Genomic DNA, 19,207 nt, shown 5'->3' with positions numbered 1-19,207 from the left:
TGCTGATACTTCCTTCCTCATCTATTTACTCATCTGACTTCTTCTTGCTTAAAATAAAGTCCAAAGTCTTTATCCCTCTAAGCCTGAATCATCTGCCTTCCCAACCCTTTCTCTTGTTCACCCACATTAAGGTCACAGCTAAACAAAAATACTTTCTATTACCCCAATGCAATTTGTACATTTAACTCATTCATTTATTCGTTCGTTCGTTCATTCATTCATTCATTTATTCAGTTTCATTAGTAATTATCCTGTCATTTAAGTGAGTTAGCCACTGGTGGCCCAGACATTCCAGCATGGTAATATGTTGGAGCTGGGGTGAGGTCATGCACTCCACACTGTGCATCAAACCTGTTTTGTCATTTTTTCATTGTCTGATTTGTTCTCTCACCACTTCCTTTTTCCATAGACCAGATTAAATAATAAGATGAATTTCTATAGTGTATAAATCACCTAGTATGTGATAGACACAAAGAAATACCAATGTTTTTCTCCACCCCAATGACCCAGTTAGTTAAAACCAGAGCTGGGATTACAAATGGTCCCTTAACAGCTTATTTGGGTTCTTCCTTTTCTATCCTTGTCTTTCAGGGATGGAGCAGTACTGGTCATTGACCATGGGACCAGGCGCCAACAACTTCAGAATCAGGCTTTGATGACAATGACACATCAGAACCCACTGGATTTGGAAAAGTGCTTACCTCCTACATAGAGTGGGGAGTCAAAATTCAGAGTGGACTGCTTTGACAAGTTGGTGATGATTTTGGGGCTCCCTCCATCCACGGAGAGGGAGAGACTCTGGTCCAGGGCAAGTAGCTCCACAATGTGAAAGTTTCCATCATTGATCGTCTCCACGCTACACACAAACAAACAAAAACAAAACTTAGATGGTGCCTCCATGTTCTTCATATTAAAGAAAAGAAGTTACAGTACAAATCCAATAAGCATTTCTTGGGAGAACATACTCCTATCTAACATGAATAAAGATAAAAAACATTGGTTGATTTAAAAATAAAATATATGTTCAAGGTGATAAAATTTCTATTCCTAGCCAAGATAGAAGTTTGTTCTTCCATTGGGAGAAGTGGAAATGAGTACATTTTATCATTATCCAGTCATTTTCTCCTAATATATAGAAATTAAAAATACACTTGATGTATTTGCTATAAAATGCCACAAATGTTCCATTTACAAGACAAGGAACCTACACCTGCGTCAGATACCTCTTACACACCCTAATGTTAGGAGATAATTGCCTCTGCTCTCTTCAATCTGCACATAAGACATAAGAATAAAACATACACATGAATACAGGAAGAACCAAGGTGGTAGGATCATTGTACTTTAAAAAGTGTTTATATTGATCGTTAGAGAGAGGGGAAGTGAGAGGGATAGAGAGAAACATCAATGATGAGAGAGAATCATTGATCAGCAGCCTCCTGCACGCCCCCTACTGGGGATCAAGCTCACAACCTGGGCATGTGCTCTGACTAGGAATTGAACCAGTGACCTCTTGGTTCATAGATCAGGGGTGGGCAAACTTTTTGACTCGAGGGCCACAATGGGTTCTTAAACTGGACCGGAGGGCCGGAACAAAAGCATGGATGCAGTGTTTGTGTGAACTAATATAAATTCAAAGTAAACATCATTACATAAAAGGGTACGGTCTTTTTTTTGTTTGTTTGTTTGTTTGTTTTGTTTTATTCATTTCAAACGGGCTGAATCCGGCCCGTGGGCCATAGTTTGCCCATGGCTGTTCATAGATCAATATTCAACCACTGAGCCACATAGACTGGGCTGCACTTTTTAAAATGTGTTAATTGATGATATACTCTTACTTTCTTTGCAGTTTTTAGAAGGCCACCCATCAAATGATACTCCTGGGAAGAAATCTACGTTTAGTGAAGAGGAGGGAATGCAGATTAAACAGAAAGCATAACATAGTCGTATCTAGGAGTCCAGTGCTGACAGTGGTTCTTCAGTTTCTCTTCTATAACTTTGTAGGGCTGGGTCCAGCAATTATTCCAAAAAGTTTGAGGGAGCTTATGAAAAGTCCCCAAAATGGTTAAAAACGGAGGTCAGTGAACCGTGAGGACTGGGAATAGGATGAACTTGGGTGCGATCAGTACGTAGGTGCTGTGTGGCTGTGAAGTGGGGCTGTACATCTCACAGGAGTTCTGCAGTCAGCAAAGATGAGAACAGGACCCACGAAGAAAACAGGATCAAGGCACAGTGCATGTTGGGAAGATACTCACCTTTCAGTATAGATGCAAAAGAGGGCATAATGCAAATTGGGCCCAAAGGTAAATAGCAAATATTACAGAATTAATATAATAGTGTTTTGACTGCAAAGACTTTTTTTAAAAGGCTCAAAAATGGAAATATCAGAGCATATGTTAGAGAGATTGTGAATACCGAATATTCTCTATACAAGGTGTTTCCTTAAATTCCTGGGAGCTGATATTTAGATTTGCTAACAGGTCAAGCCTGGGAAATAACAGAAGAATGTATTGACATTTCTGCTCAATCCTTCTCACCACAGAAGTCTAATCTTTTCCTTTTTTTTTCCTGCATAAAATAGATTTTGTGATTTGACAACAATATAAAGCATTTTGCAGAACTGTGAAAACACCTGAAGTTCTCTATTGTAAGTGGTTAAAGGAGCCCCTGTGTACAGGGATCTTTGATAACCTGTCTCAAATGTCATCTTTCAAAAATATTAGATATAACAATCAATATTTTTGCCTTCTACACATTTATTATCTCACTAAAATCAACATTTAAAAACGCTATACAAGGATATTGTTTTCTAAATAAATTTGCATTGCAGCTCTTAGTGGTCTTAAATATGACGGTTTTCTAAGGGGATAGGCTGAGTAGAAATATCAACTAGTGTTTAAGCATACAGATTTTGATGTCAGGTAAATCTGGATTTAAATCCAGGTCTTGAATTTATTAAAATTTTTGACTTTAGATAAGTTTCTTAATTGCCAATAAATTTTAGTTTTCTCTTCAGTAAATGTTAGTAAATATTTATTCCTCTTATAATTAATGGGAGGTCTATAGAGAATGATTTTTTTTTAATGCAGAGCAACGCATCCAGCATATGGAAAAAACAAAGTTAAATGTTAGAAATTAGTATTGTCTAGACCAGGGGTCCTCAAACTTTTTAAACAGGAGGCCAGTTCACTGTCCCTCAGACCGTTGGAGGGCCATACTATAGTTTAAAAAAAATATGAACAAATTCCAATGCACACTGCACATATTTTATTTTGAAGTAAAAAACCAAAATGGGAACAAATACAATATTTGTATTTGCATGTGGCCAGCGGGCTGTAGTTTGAGGACCCCTGGTCTAGACTAATAAAAGGGTAATAGGCTAATTAGACCGGGTCAGCTGGCCATCTTCCAGATGTCCAACTTTCTTCTGGACAAAGCCATGGTGGTGGGGGTCGAGGCAGAGGCAGTTAGGGGTGAGATCAGGCTCACAGGGGGTTAGAGGCGATCAGGCCGGCAGGGAGGGCAGTTGGGGGCAACCAGGCCAGCAGGGGAGAGGGCAGTTGGGGGAGATCAGGCCAGCAGCCAGCAGGAGAGAGCAGATAGGGGTGATCAGGCCGACAGGGGAGGGCGGGCAGGTGATGGTTGTTAGGAGCCAGTCCCAGATTGTGAGAAGGATGTCTGACTACCTAAGGGATCTGACCTAAAGTGGCAGTTGGACATCCCCTGAGGGGTCCCAGATTGGAGAAGGTGCAGGCCTGGTTGAGGGACCCCCCCACCCCCGTGCATGAATTTCGTGCACCGAGCCTCTAGTATCAGATATAAATAATGCCATGCTATGTCAGAGTTTTCTTCAGAAAGAAACTAGTTCAGTTTCATTTTTAATAATAATTGTAAGATTAAAAGACTGGCAAAAACACAGTAGCTTCTTTGGGGCATATCTTGTTCAAGTTACTAAAAGTTTTAAGTAAAACATTAAAATAAAGAGATATATATAGAGAGAAAGTAGTGGTCAATCACTTTTTCCTTTGTGATCATATGCAACTCTCAAAATGGTATTCTATCAATGTCCTATGAACACTGACCTTAATTATTGTAAAAATAAGCCCAATGTACTGGGGAATGGGTTCTGGGTCACATGGGTTTTAGACGATCAATCCAGGCTTGTCATCGTCAATGGTGGTGTTTGCTACAGTACAACTGAGTATGCAACCTTAAAGCAGGAGCCATGGATTACTTACTTCTTTACTCTTTAATGTATCCAGTAGAGTGTCTGGTATATAGTAGATGCTCAATAAATATATGTTACGTAAGTAAAATGTGAGGGAGTTGTATTAGGCATAACATATATAATTTTTTAATAATACTAATGCAATTATAGTTACACATAGTCTAGAGACTTCAAGCAATCTTCAGGAAGGATATCTAAACAATGCACTTTATTTAAAATATCTGATTTTTCAGGGGCCATATCCTGAAGGACAATGCTGGGAGATAAACCTCGTTCAGCTTGTCCTAGGCCTCATTAGATTTGTGACACTGGGTTTGTGACACAGGAAGTTTTCCTCTGCTTCATCTTCCTCATCAGGGAAACGTGATTAATAAGACCAAAGAAATATATAGCACATACTATGAGCCAGGTTCTGCCTTAAGAACTTCACATGTATTGACTCATTTGATACTCATAACAACTCTAAGGCTTGGGCACCTAGAGTATTCAAGGTGGCACAGCCCGTGGCCAAACGAATTTGAAGGCAGGTTGCCGGGTTCTAGAGTGTGTGCTTCTAATTATTATGCGTCACTTTTACAAAGAAAAGACAACACACCTAGAGTACCTAATACTATACAATCAACGTGTATGGATGATTTCTCTCCCAAATAGCCCAGGAATAAAGTTCTATGAAAAACAACCTCATATGATGGTTGCACAACTTGTACATTTACTAAAAATCAAGAATTGTAAAAAAAAATATGCCATAATCTTATCATGAGAGTCTGAAGGCTACAAGAAGGCATCTGAAGTGTATAGAAAATGAAACCTGGATTTGGATTCAATTTTCCCAATTATAAAATTCAGACTGACTAGGTTTCTCTCCTCCCGAAAGCTTTGTGTCAAAGCTGATCATTCCAGAACTTGGCAAGAGTTATCACTGAGCTGAATTCCATTTCTTTTCTGATGAAGGCCACACTCTGGCCTTTTAACAGATATGCGTTGTGAATTTAATATTTTGATTCTAATATATGTTTATTGTTGATAGTATTATAGATATCTCCCCCTCTTCCTCCCTTCCCTCTCTCCTCCCAGCCCCTAACAGCCCCAGATCTTCACTATCCTATTGCCTGTGTCCATGGGCTATGCCTATTAGTATATAAGTTCTTTGGTTTATCTCTTCTTGTCCCCACAACCACACATTGAGGTATGTCAGTCTGTTCTATGCCTCCATCCTGTGGGTCTTATTTTGTTGGTCAATTCATTTTGCTCAGAGATCCCACTTTTGGGAATACTAGTATATCCTAATATTTTTAGATTCTTTGTTTTCTAAGGTGGCATTGTGGGGATGGGGCCTGGGGGGGATATGTGAGAGCTAAGAGTATTCTAAACCGGTGTTTCACACTGTCCTGTAAAGCATACCTTAAACTGGGGAAGGACCAGGAATGCACTTTTAAAATAAGGCAGTGTCTGACACAGCAGTTGTTACACAATAAAACAGCCATCATCGATTTTACCGTCTATCACAGTCATCGCCTACCTACCCACTTGAAATGCACAGGTCCCTGTGCGTTCTGACAAGTATTGATAAACTCTCTCACTGCCCCCTCGGGAACTATATATCTGATGACTCACAGAAGTCACAAGTGAACCACTTAACATCGAGCTTTTCCACTGGGAACATAAATTGCATTTATTACCATTATTATGTAATTCCGGTTTGCTATACTCATCTGTTACCTGACGTTTTCTATTTTTGAATCCCTAAATGGATGTATGAAAACAAAGCAGTTACTCAACTGTGTCTTGTGGTCTGCTACAGAAAAAGAGTTTAAGAACTTGGGGCTTAAGAGAAGAGAGGCTCTGACCTGTCTCAGATTTTTCTAATTTATGTAGGACACATTAACAGTGACTTTCATATTTCTATCTCCACCATTAATCTTGAGTTATTTCAGTAACTGAATAAAGATGAATAGTTCATTTGGCTTATGCAAGGTCCAGCTTTTTGCTTTAAAAATTTAAAGTATCTGTTGGCACATTCTGTGCAATTAAATAGGAATAAAAAAATAGACAAATTCAACTGGTCACCTCATTTTGATATCCCTTGGCTGAAGATACTTCAACTGTATGGTGGGAGGGTAATAAAAATTTCCCTGCCTATCTGTTTAAATCAAAAGGAATGTCCGGGCCAAAGGGGATCAAAGGTATTTATGTATATGCATAAGAGTTTTCACAGGGACATTTTATAAAATAATGAGTTTATCAAGTAAAGCTATATTTTACCCAGTACTTCAGAGGCAAATTATCTAATGAAAATGCACTAAAATAGAAAGTGAATTCTGCCTTCGGTCAGAGCCCCATGTAAGACAATAACATTTGCACTTGGGTATTTATTCTTTAGCATCTGGACACTGAGCATGAAGAGCATCCATAAGCCACAATCATTACCAATCATTGTGCACCTACTGTGTGCCTATCACTGTACTAGGAGCTTTGCACTCATTACTTACAATTCTCCCAATCACACATGAAAAACAGATCTAATTCCAATTGCTCAGATGAGAAAATGTAAGTACACAGAGGTGCAGTAACCTGTTCAAAGTTATAAAGTTGGTAAAAAGTGGTGTCTTTCCCCGTGTTACATCAAGAAGGGCTGAGTTTTATCTTGGAAATGAGAAGACCATATTGATTCCGTTTCTCCAATGAGAACCAATTTATTATTATCATTATATTTTTTTAAGCCAAGCCAGTAAGTTGCCTAATTCAGAGGCTGTGCACTGAACCAAGCCTAAGAGCCGAGGGGAAATTCCCCTGAAGGTGTATGCCAATTAATGCATGGTACAATCCTACGCTTCTGTGAGCTATTTATTTGATTTCCTAGATTTTAAATAGTTGACCATGTTTTCAAAGAAGCTGTCTGGTTTGGAAAATGACATTAATTTGAATCTAAAAAACAAGACATGCCATTTTTATTAAAATGTTTAAAGTTTCTATCTAGATGACAACAGTCCCTGTGAAAGGCAATAAATTATCAGCCTGCTTGAGAGAAAAATGAATTACTCCATTTCTGTCCAAGGGATTACTGCTGATGGTAGTGAAAAGTTTAGGCTGTCATTCATTCATTCATTCATTCACTCACTAATTTATTCATTTACTAATTTGTTCATTCACTCATTCATTCATGGCACTATTGCCAAGTCCCTTTTGATGCTATTCTCTAAGTAGTTTAAAAATTAGGCTACGTATGATATTCTACATTCATTCCCTCGTTAGGCAGTTCATGTCATCTCTGCTGATTGGATCCCTTAGACAGCAGGGATCTAATGTTGGCGAATGTCAATGACTAGCTCTCTGAAACAAGAAAAAGAGCCTGGATGTTTAGGGGTTTCAGTGGAAATACTCTCCACATGGCTGATTTCAAGGCCAACATCAAGCATGATGTCATGGAACTCAGATAGGAGAAGAGATGCATATTCAGAGCTTTTATAAAAGTGGTTCTGAAATCATGGTCCCTGGATGAGAGTATCACTTGGGAACTTAGAGAAAGAAAAACTGGGGGGCACATCTGAGATGTGAGTCAGGAGCTAGAGGTGGAGCCCAGGAATATGCATTTTAACATACCTTTCAGGTGATTCTGATGCACACTGTTTGAAAACAATTGCTCTACACCACTGCCTGCATGTCTGGCCCTGTTAGCAGTAAGTGTGTCTATAAGAAACCATGACATTTTGAAATCAGATGTAAAAAATAAAATGAGCCCTGGCTGGTGTTTCTCAGTGGTAAGAGTGCTGGCCCTTGAACCAAAGGATTGTGGGTCTGATACAAGTCAAGGACATGTACCTGGGTTGCAGGATTCCCACCCTGGCTGGGACGAATGAGGGAGGCAATCAATTTAAGTGGCTCTCTTATATCAATGTTTCTCTCTCCTCCCCCCTCCTTTCTACTCTCTCTAAAATCAATGGGGGGGGGGGGAGGGGAGAAATCCTCCAGTGAGGATTAACAACAAAAGAAAAGGAAATAAAATGATGAAACGTGCATACCACGTTAGTCCTAATGGGAAAGAAATACTCACTATATCTTGGGTTTTCTGAATCACACTTAAAGCAATGTTAACTATTCCCTCTAGACATAATTCTGTGAGATAATGGTTCTCATACAGATTCATTGGAGACAGTAACTGACATCTAAAATGAAACTTTTTAAAGCAAAAATTACCCTACAGAAACAACAACTTAACATGTGGTTATGTTCCCCTAATTTTGTCAGATTTCGTTTTACTAAAATAAAATCCATTTCCATCAACACTGAAAAGAAACCATGCAACTGCAAAGATGCACCTGTTGCACAAAATCATTCCTTTGTGTGATGTTCCAACAGCACATTAAATAACGCACAATTTGAAGAAAAGTTTACCACAGTCATCTTTTACAACATAAAATTACACAGTTAAACTGAACAAATTCTCTAAGGTAAGAATACATAAAAATACCTTTTATTAAAACAGCAGGGTAGTGTACTTTTCTAATGTCAGCTAACATGGAAACACATTCAGTTTGGAAAATTTAATTTCACTCAACAAAATATGTATTAAGCAACAGGGTTGTTGCTGGGTTTTGCTATAAAGATGGGGAACGAATACCTTTCATCAAAACTCACATCCTAGTTGTCTGAGCAAGGTCAGAAGTATTTGGATAAATGCCAGAAATTAGTAGGAGCGGAATTAAAACTTGAGACCAATTTCAAGTTGAAGGTAAAGGAAGGGAAAAAAAAAAGATTAATAGTAACTCCACTACATCTACATGCTCAAGAAATTTGTGCTGCCTCTCAATGAAATTAGGATCATGACAGGGACCCAGGTTTGGGTGATGCAAAGGAGATGAATCCAATTTTGGATACTCAGAAATGATAATCCCAATAGCTATCATTTTTACTATTTGGCATGCATTGTTCTAAATATTTTACATGTATCAAATCATAAAATCCTTACCACAGCCCCACAAAGACAGAACTCTGATAGGTTGTCACCATGTACCAGGTGAGGCCCAGGGTGCTTAAGCCATATGCTCAAGACACACAGGTAACAGACAGCAGAGCGGGGACTGGAATTAAGTCCCACTGTCTTTAGAGCACCTGCTCCTTCTGATTACTTCAATTTTCCGTTTGAGCAAACATTCAAGTAGTTCAAAAACCCAAATGATATCAAATGCTATTCACATACAAGTCTTGCTTCCAACCGTTTCCTCTCTTCCCTAGTTTGTCTATGCAAATACCTGGAGATAGAAATGCAAAAATCCACCCATGTTTGACACTGTTTCTGCCTTATTTTTTTTATCCCCTTTGAACTGAGCAATAGACCTTGGAAATCTCCCAATGTAATACATAGAGAACCCCCCCATTCCCTCCCTCCCTCCCTTCCTTTTCTTTTTAACAGTGCATTCCATTTTGTGAATGTACTGTACATAGTTTCCTTAGATAGAAACTAGGTTGCTTCCTAACCTTTGTCTTTATAGCCAATGCCACAGCAAATTACCCAGCACACATGTTATTTCTATGTCTTCAGCTATATTTGTAGGAACAATTTCCAGAAGTGGGATTTTATAGGTTGGAGAGTAAATATAGTTGTAATTTTGATAGATATTTTCAATAGAAACTGTAAACAAGCTATACTTCTAGTGTTAATGTATAACGATTGAGGGTACACTTTTAACTCCTCTGCTACACCCCAGAAAGAGCTACCAGGAAAATTTTCCTGTATTGCTACTAGGTAGATGAGAATGAAGACAATGAAAATGGGGAGTGAGGACAACGCTGAGTTTACAATTCAATATTCAGAAAAACCTTATAGGGAAGATGCTACATTATTTACAGAAATGAGTTCTGAGGTACAGAAAATTATGTACCTTGCCTGAGTTTATATCCTAGTAATTGGCCAAGTCTAGATCTGAACACACATCTTAGGCACTATGATTCTTACCTGTCAAATACTAGGGTGTTAAAATAATTTAATTGTTCCCTGTGGTCTCTATTATACAAAAACAAATTTCTATTAAAAATTGGAAAATTGATATATGCATATTATATCTATACTAATAAAAGCCTAGGTGGCCCTCGCGTATGACACCACTACAAGATGGCCACCACAAGATGGCCACATGCACAGCGGAGGTGGGGCCTGGCAGCCGCTCCGCACAGTGAGGCCTGGGGGTCCTGTGGCTCTGCCACCTTGCACGGAGGAGGCGGGTCATGGCAGGAGGGCAGTTGTGGGCGATCAGGCCAGCAGGAGAGTGGTTAGGGGGTGATCAGGATGGCAGGCAGAAGCAGTTAGGGGTAATTAGGAAGGCAGGCAGGCAAGCAGTTAGAAGCCAGTGGTCCTGAATTGTGAGAGGGATGTGGGCGATCGGGCCGGCAGGGATCGGGCCTAAACCGGCAGTTGGACATCCCCTGAGGGGGTCCCAGATTGGAGAGGGGGCAGGTTGGGCTGAGGGACAGTCCCCCTGAATTTTGTGCACTGGGCCACTAGGCAATATATATGTATATATTGCTGATATGCAAAGTGTCCCCTCGGGAGTTCGACCTGGAAACTGGGAGTATGATCGCTTGCTATGACATGTGCTGACCACCAGGGGGTGGCGCGGAATGAAGGAAGGCCCCAGCAGGCAACTAGCAGCTGGGGAAGGAAGGAGCCAGCTGGCAGCCAGAAGGAAGGCCCCGGCCGGCAGCCAGAAGACCCCAATTGGTCCTGATCGCTGGCCAGGCCTAGGGACCTACCTGTGCATGAATTTTATGCACAGGGCCTCTAGTTTACATGTAATACATATTAATCAATTCAGTCTATCATCTCTCTATTTGAATTTCAGGTAATTGTTGTTTCTTTTCTTTTCCTTAAAAAACGTAATAATTTTTCTTGAGTGTTGTGCCATAAACTGAAGAGCAAGCATTAGTTAAAAATGATGCTTTTCCTAGACTTCTGATTCATATTGTAAAATGAGTCACATGGTATTAATGGTATTTATAAATGCCACAGGGTGTACTCTATTGCTTGTTAGGCAAAAATGGTAATGAACATAAACTCAAAATAAGCTCTTTATAGTAATTCCTCATTTGGATATAACTTATCCTGGTTTCTACAACTTATCTAGAAATGCTTTAAATATACATATTTTTGTGAGAACTAGCTTTAATAAGCTAACTTCAAGAGCCTTTATTATGGTTTCTGAAAATATTCTACTGTTTCACTGCATAGAATAAAACAAAAACATCAATCCCAAAAATGAACCACAAAATCAATATTCTGCAGTCTTTTTATGGGCTGAATCAAATTGAGGCTATATAATTTAAGGCCTATCAATACCTTTAGTGTTGGCACTAATTCATTACCATTTGGAGATGAAGAAACGATCTCATTTCACTTGGAAACCAATAATTATGTGTTTGTTTCCATGATGTAAATATTCCCAAATGGGTTAGCTCACCACCAAAAGGATTCCATTCATGGCTACAATTGGCATTGACTTTCCTGGAACTGTTATGGAGGATTAAATAGGATATGAAGGCTTTTGAAACACATTAATATTATATATATATCGCTGGATAACACAAACAACATACAGGCCAGTATCTCTACTTAGTCCCAATCAATGCCCACATATTGGTTGTCAAGCTTGTTTGGCCTACAGATGCACAGTGTTCACCACAAAGGGTATTTTAAGATAATCTGAATCAATATTTAAAGGAGGGAAAACTTTATAGTTAAAAAACTTCATATTTCTGCCTTTAGTTGGAAAAGCTGGAGTTGTAGCAAACGTGGCAGATTCAGGGAGAACTGAGGAGATGTAGCCTAGTCCTGTTTGGACAAAGATTTGCTTTGGGTTCACCCCAGTCACAACCACTCCTATTGTATTGCCAACATCAAGGCTGTTTGTAATAAAGCAATAGGTCTCTTAAACGTCAGACCTCTTCAAGAGAAACAAAATGATGCCCAGTGGCATGGCTCAGTAGTTAATCATGGACCTATGAACCCTGTGGTCATGGTTCAATTCCTGTCAGGGCATATGTTGGGGTGTGGGCTCGATCCCCAGTAGGGGGTGTGCAGAAGGCAACCAATCAATGATTATCTCTCATCAATATTTCTATCTCTTTCTCCCTCTCCTTTCCTCTGTGAAATCAATAACCATATACATATAAGTAAGAGAATGAGAATATATTCTTTTCTTTCAATCCTCCCTCTCCTTTCCTCTCTGAAATCAATAACCACATATATATATAAGAAACAGAATGAGAATATATTCTTTTCTTTGAATTGGTCTGTTTAGTTCATTTAAATGACCTGCCTAGGAAAACAGACTGCATATAGCATTATGACCCTGCTCTAAATGTGTGACTACTCTGTTTCTATATGTGAAGAAATTTACTAGGTAACTTCTCTGAGGATGACAGAGTTAGTGTTGAGACTGGACAGAGGGGCTCTGAAGGTTAGTCTTATGCCTCATAAATACCTTCCCTTTCACGTCGCCAATGTATCATCAATATCATTATATTATTTAAAAAAAGACTTCCAAAATGAATGATAAAATTATCTATGACATATTCTATGCAACCATTGCTTTATCACATGAAAGCTCTCTAAGGGCAGGAGTTTTGTTCCTGAAAGTTTGGAACAGGGCCTAGCACACAGTAGGTGCTCAATAAACATGTGTTGCATGAATAGTAACTTTATATTTCTCACTGTGCTGAGTTTCTACTGCAGTTGTTTCTCTAGAGCTATGCCCCACAGATCTTTACGGGCTCTGAGCCCTAGGAAGCTGCAGTGTGACTTAATTACTGGGATTAGTGGGTTCATTGTTTTCTGCCATCTGATTTGGCCACAGGGAAGCACCAGGCAGGAGACTGTTGGGAGGTAGGAGAGGGAGGTTGCATATTTAAAACCCTGGTTCCTTCCCTGGGGGCTCACTTCACTGAAGGTCAGAGCTCCTGCCCTGCAATCCTCTCCACATTCCTTTTCTGTATTGAAAAGGAATTGCCAATAGCAATTGGCATAGTATTGCCTGTATTGCCATAGCCTCTGCCTCCTCTCACTTCTACAAGCAGATGGGTGGGAGCAGCATCCCTCCTTTCTAGCCCCAGAGCAAAATACTACCCCTACCAAGCTTTGTAAATACAGGTGTTCCCCACTTTTCAAAAGTTCACTTTACTTCCACTTTACTTGAAGAGAGACACTACATTATCACCTGCTCTCCTAACCAAAAGAAAGGAATCTGACTGAAGGAATGGGAAGATAAGACACTTTAGCTTTTCTTTTAGAAAGGGAAAATACTAGTAGCGTTTGTTTTTCAGTGAGCCTCTGTAGAGACAGTGAGGCGCCTAGAGCAGCAACTGTGGTAGCCTCAAGCTCCTTCCCAGGACCCATACCCAGAATCTCAGCATCCCGCCACCCTAGCTTTGAACTGTGTGTGAGAACATCTGTGCTCTACCTCTGTGTATTCTGTGCGTCCTTTAGCAGATATGTCCTAAAATAATGGCTTTTCTGCTTTACTCCATTTCGGTTTACAAAGGGCTTTGTGGGAAGGTTCTACTCTTGGGTAGCGGGGGAGACCTGTTGTACTGAAATAAGACTTTCCCGCAATTATCCAACTCATGCCATGGGTAACACACGCATCACAGAGTCTGCTGGAGACAACTGATCCCTCCCCTCCGCATTACAAAACAACAGAGAAGCAGTGCTTCATGAAACAATAGTTTTCACCTTTCCCAGTAACTGAGAGATCTTCACCTGTAAATGGCTGAGGCCGGGTGAGAGCCGGTGTCGTAGCTGGCGCGCACGCGTCCCCGGTAGAGCTCTACAGCGATGTGGTCCTTGTCCCCCTTGTACAGGAGGATCCCACTGTCTTCATCTGTAGCAATCTAGGGGGAAGGACACTTCCGTTAGTAGGATGGGTCGTCACCCAAACACATTTCATCAAAAAGAAATAAGCTGCTTAGTGAAGTGTTATTTCTAAGCTTTATGTTTTCCTTATGGCTATGAGAAAATACAATACTGTACGTTGAAATCATGACTTGAAAGATGACCTAGTCTAAATTACTTCCTTGCAAATAAATTCCTAAGGAACTTTAAAGATACATTCATAAACACATTTTTACTCTTCCTGTACATATGGGCAATGCCAAAGCTTCAAGATGCATGTCCCAGGAAATATGCAAAAACAAGGAATTTACATACCTAATTTACACTTCGGAAAATTAAAGCTGGAAAATATTTTCCACAGCATTAGAGTGCACAATATCTAACGGAAATCAAGCTTTCCTCCTTAGCTATCAACTATATTTTCTCAGCAGAGAATGATAACGTCTAATCAGGAATAAAAATGGTGGTGTTTCTGCTCTGTTGAAAAAGAACAATAACATGCACCTACGTAAACACCGCTGCCTGCGCTTGCACTTGGAGCTTTTCACTCACCTGCTCGCCCTGCTTCTGTAACGGACGGTATTTACGGCATATGTGAAATGCGACTGCGCTGATCAAGGTCGACTTTCATATTTCATATAAAGAAGCAAATTCTTTATAGTGATGGCATGAGAAGAGGGAAATCTCTCTTTTTGTCCTGCATTCTGGCTTTTAAAGAAGCAGTTCTGTTAAAGTTAGGACCTAAGCCCAAACAGCACTGGGCACTTCTCATAACAATCAATGTGGCTCTGCTGGCAGCCAGGGAGACCGGCCTTTTCCTTAAGAAGGCCTGGCTGCCTCCCGGGGTTCCATTCCCTGTGACTTCTAAAGAACGCCCCGCCCCTCCCTGGGTGCCAAGGTAAACCAAATGCAGAGTGGGACCGATAGCAAACAGGCTAAAACCATTTGAACTCAAAACATATAAGATATTTTATTTACTGGATAAAACTAACCTGCCCCCTGTCACCTACAGGTATTACCACTAATCTACTCTCACCTTGTCTACAGGGCACTGAATCACTGACTCAAAGGTAAAGGTGACTTGGTGGAAAGACTAGCAATAAATCTGTTTGTTAATTTCATGTCTATTCTCAAAGGTTTCCGGTTGAAAAGTTGTAAGACTCACACTGGATATTTTGCAGAGTGTAGAGCCCGGACTGCAGTCATAAAGATAAATGAATAAAAAGCCTTTACCCAAGCACAAAACAAAGATATATATTTTGTTACTGTGTGTGTGATTTTCTCAAACAAGTAATGAATAAAAATGCCCGGTTCCCACTTAGCTTAGAAAAACACAAATGTTGGCGAGAAGACTGACGCTTTCCCATAGGGGTGCTGTCTGTTATTGTGTTCTGCGACCTGTAACTGTCTATGTGACAAATAACATCACTACCAAACCACCACTGTGTTTATGCTGTAGAGCTGGATTTGGCTTTCAATGAGATCGGCTCTTGCTGGTGGGGGCGAACTTTACCTGAAGTGAGATGTTCGTTTGAGGCCGAACCTTGGCCGAAGGAATTTGAAGATAGGACTCCTTGTTTACAAAATTCACACTAATCAGCTTCTCACACTTCTCCCCCTGGTAGCCAGGCAAACACTGGCATATGGGCTCATTTATCCTGACGATGCACTGAGCTCCATTCTGACACTCAAAATTGTCACAGGGGCTGGTTCGAGGGAGGACCATGGGCGGAGAAAATTCACAGAACAAGCCACTAAGGAAAGAAGAGAAACATGCCGATTAGCTGTTACTGAATGGCCACTGTGCACGGAATCCCGTGAGCCCTAACTCTCCACACAGATGTGAACTTCTCTTCGCACCTGTAACCGTCGGGGCAGATGCACGTATAGCCGTTCACTGCGTCCGTGCAGTGGGCTCCGTTTTTACACTTGTGATCCTGGCAGTCGTCGAAATCCAAGTCACAGTGCTCGCCGATGTAGCCTGGGGTGCAGTCACATCTGTTTGAACAAGCAAGTAAATGATTTCAAACCCAAACAGTTGCATGTCATCTAGGAAAAGATGGCACCATCTTTAAAAAATGTACTTAGACACGCTCACAGAGCCTCAAACTAAAGGAAGCCTAGAACACAGCACTGGTCTGCAAAGCATCCCATGGCTTCTCACTGGGAACTGTCCGGGGAATGGTGATTTTTATCTCTTGACCAGAGTGAGTGTCCATAATCCAAATAAGAATAGAATCAGTGCACAGGGTTCCTTCTCTCTATCTTGTTTGCTTTCTCACTTTCTTCCTCCCTTCATCCCTCCCTCTTTCTGGCTCTCTCTCTCTCCTTTTTTCTTACAAGCAAATAGAACATTACTACAAAACGGGCCACATAAATACACAAAAATCATGTTCAAAGAGCTCTGAAATGCCGAGTTTACTTATTACATATTCAGTTCTGTTCCCTCCATTGGCTTTCTTGAGGAATCTACTTACAAAACATAAGAATACAAGTTAAAAGAGCTCAGAACACTCTGTATAGGTGGTTACTGTTCTAAGAATTTTCAACACTAAAACTGGAATTCTTCTGTGATGGAATACGGAACACTTGAATTACAAGCAAATAGAACATTACTACAAAACGGGCCACATAAATACACAAAAATCATGTTCAAAGAGCTCTGAAATGCCGAGTTTACTTATTACATATTCAGTTCTGTTCCCTCCATTGGCTTTCTTGAGGAATCTACTTACAAAACATAAGAATACAAGTTAAAAGAGCTCAGAACACTCTGTATAGGTGGTTACTGTTCTAAGAATTTTCAACACTAAAACTGGAATTCTTCTGTGATGGAATACGGAACACTTGAATTACAAGCAAATAGAACATTACTACAAAACGGGCCACATAAATACACAAAAATCATGTTCAAAGAGCTCTGAAATGCCGAGTTTACTTATTACATATTCAGTTCTGTTCCCTCCATTGGCTTTCTTGAGGAATCTACTTACAAAACATAAGAATACAAGTTAAAAGAGCTCAGAACACTCTGTATAGGTGGTTACTGTTCTAAGAATTTTCAACACTAAAACTGGAATTCTTCTGTGATGGAATACGGAACACTTGAATTACAAGCAAATAGAACATTACTACAAAACGGGCCACATAAATACACAAAAATCATGTTCAAAGAGCTCTGAAATGCCGAGTTTACTTATTACATATTCAGTTCTGTTCCCTCCATTGGCTTTCTTGAGGAATCTACTTACAAAACATAAGAATACAAGTTAAAAGAGCTCAGAACACTCTGTATAGGTGGTTACTGTTCTAAGAATTTTCAACACTAAAACTGGAATTCTTCTGTGATGGAATACGGAACACTTGAATTACAAGCAAATAGAACATTACTACAAAACGGGCCACATAAATACACAAAAATCATGTTCAAAGAGCTCTGAAATGCCGAGTTTACTTATTACATATTCAGTTCTGTTCCCTCCATTGGCTTTCTTGAGGAATCTACTTACAAAACATAAGAATACAAGTTAAAAGAGCTCAGAACACTCTGTATAGGTGGTTACTGTTCTAAGAATTTTCAACACTAAAACTGGAATTCTTCTGTGATGGAATACGGAACACTTGAATTACAAGCAAATAGAACATTACTACAAAACGGGCCACATAAATACACAAAAATCATGTTCAAAGAGCTCTGAAATGCCGAGTTTACTTATTACATATTCAGTTCTGTTCCCTCCATTGGCTTTCTTGAGGAATCTACTTACAAAACATAAGAATACAAGTTAAAAGAGCTCAGAACACTCTGTATAGGTGGTTACTGTTCTAAGAATTTTCAACACTAAAACTGGAATTCTTCTGTGATGGAATACGGAACACTTGAATTACAAGCAAATAGAACATTACTACAAAACGGGCCACATAAATACACAAAAATCATGTTCAAAGAGCTCTGAAATGCCGAGTTTACTTATTACATATTCAGTTCTGTTCCCTCCATTGGCTTTCTTGAGGAATCTACTTACAAAACATAAGAATACAAGTTAAAAGAGCTCAGAACACTCTGTATAGGTGGTTACTGTTCTAAGAATTTTCAACACTAAAACTGGAATTCTTCTGTGATGGAATACGGAACACTTGAATTACAAGCAAATAGAACATTACTACAAAACGGGCCACATAAATACACAAAAATCATGTTCAAAGAGCTCTGAAATGCCGAGTTTACTTATTACATATTCAGTTCTGTTCCCTCCATTGGCTTTCTTGAGGAATCTACTTACAAAACATAAGAATACAAGTTAAAAGAGCTCAGAACACTCTGTATAGGTGGTTACTGTTCTAAGAATTTTCAACACTAAAACTGGAATTCTTCTGTGATGGAATACGGAACACTTGAATTACAAGCAAATAGAACATTACTACAAAACGGGCCACATAAATACACAAAAATCATGTTCAAAGAGCTCTGAAATGCCGAGTTTACTTATTACATATTCAGTTCTGTTCCCTCCATTGGCTTTCTTGAGGAATCTACTTACAAAACATAAGAATACAAGTTAAAAGAGCTCAGAACACTCTGTATAGGTGGTTACTGTTCTAAGAATTTTCAACACTAAAACTGGTTCCCCTCTTCCTCCCTTTTTCCTCCACTTTATTTGCCTATACTGTCCACTATTTTCAGCTCTAACTCATTGGAGGAGTTGAGATGATAAAAGCGCTATCTATGTTGTCAAATTTACTAGAAAATATTAAACAATTTCCAAATAAATAACATTTTAAAAATTAATGATAGAGAATAAAATGCATTTTTATGAAAAAATGTGTTAACACTGGATACCCTAATCCATAATAAACCCAGAGAATCATTATGGCAGAAAGGGGTTGACCTAATGGAGTGAGACAGGGGAGCTGACACAGAATCCCGGGGCCAGTCTCTTGCACAGCTTCTCGGCCTGTTCCTGCTGGTGGAGGGAGGGTGGGGCTCAGCTGCTCTGATGCTGAAGGACCAGGGGTAACATACAGGTGATGTTCTTGGAGCACTTCCTCTGTGCCAGACCGCACCCTAACCACTTGGCTATTGTGGATTCACTGCATGC

General features: G+C 39.7%; 1 protein-coding gene across 1 annotated transcript in view; it reads right to left on the bottom strand.

Moving 5' to 3' along the window:
- SLIT2 (slit guidance ligand 2) overlaps positions 1–19,207 on the bottom strand; it is a 388,092-nt gene that overhangs the window by 8,955 nt on the left and 359,930 nt on the right. The window contains 4 exon segments of the mRNA XM_015571823.1: positions 702–856; positions 13,977–14,107; positions 15,622–15,862; positions 15,969–16,106. Of these exon segments, the coding sequence (XP_015427309.1) occupies positions 702–856; positions 13,977–14,107; positions 15,622–15,862; positions 15,969–16,106 (665 nt within the window).

Source organism: Myotis davidii, unplaced genomic scaffold (assembly GCF_000327345.1).
Source record: "Myotis davidii unplaced genomic scaffold, ASM32734v1 scaffold204, whole genome shotgun sequence".
NCBI classification, from domain to species: Eukaryota; Metazoa; Chordata; class Mammalia; order Chiroptera; family Vespertilionidae; genus Myotis; species Myotis davidii.
Note: the sequence above shows the minus strand (reverse complement) of the source record. Positions and strands in the feature narration are given on the sequence as shown.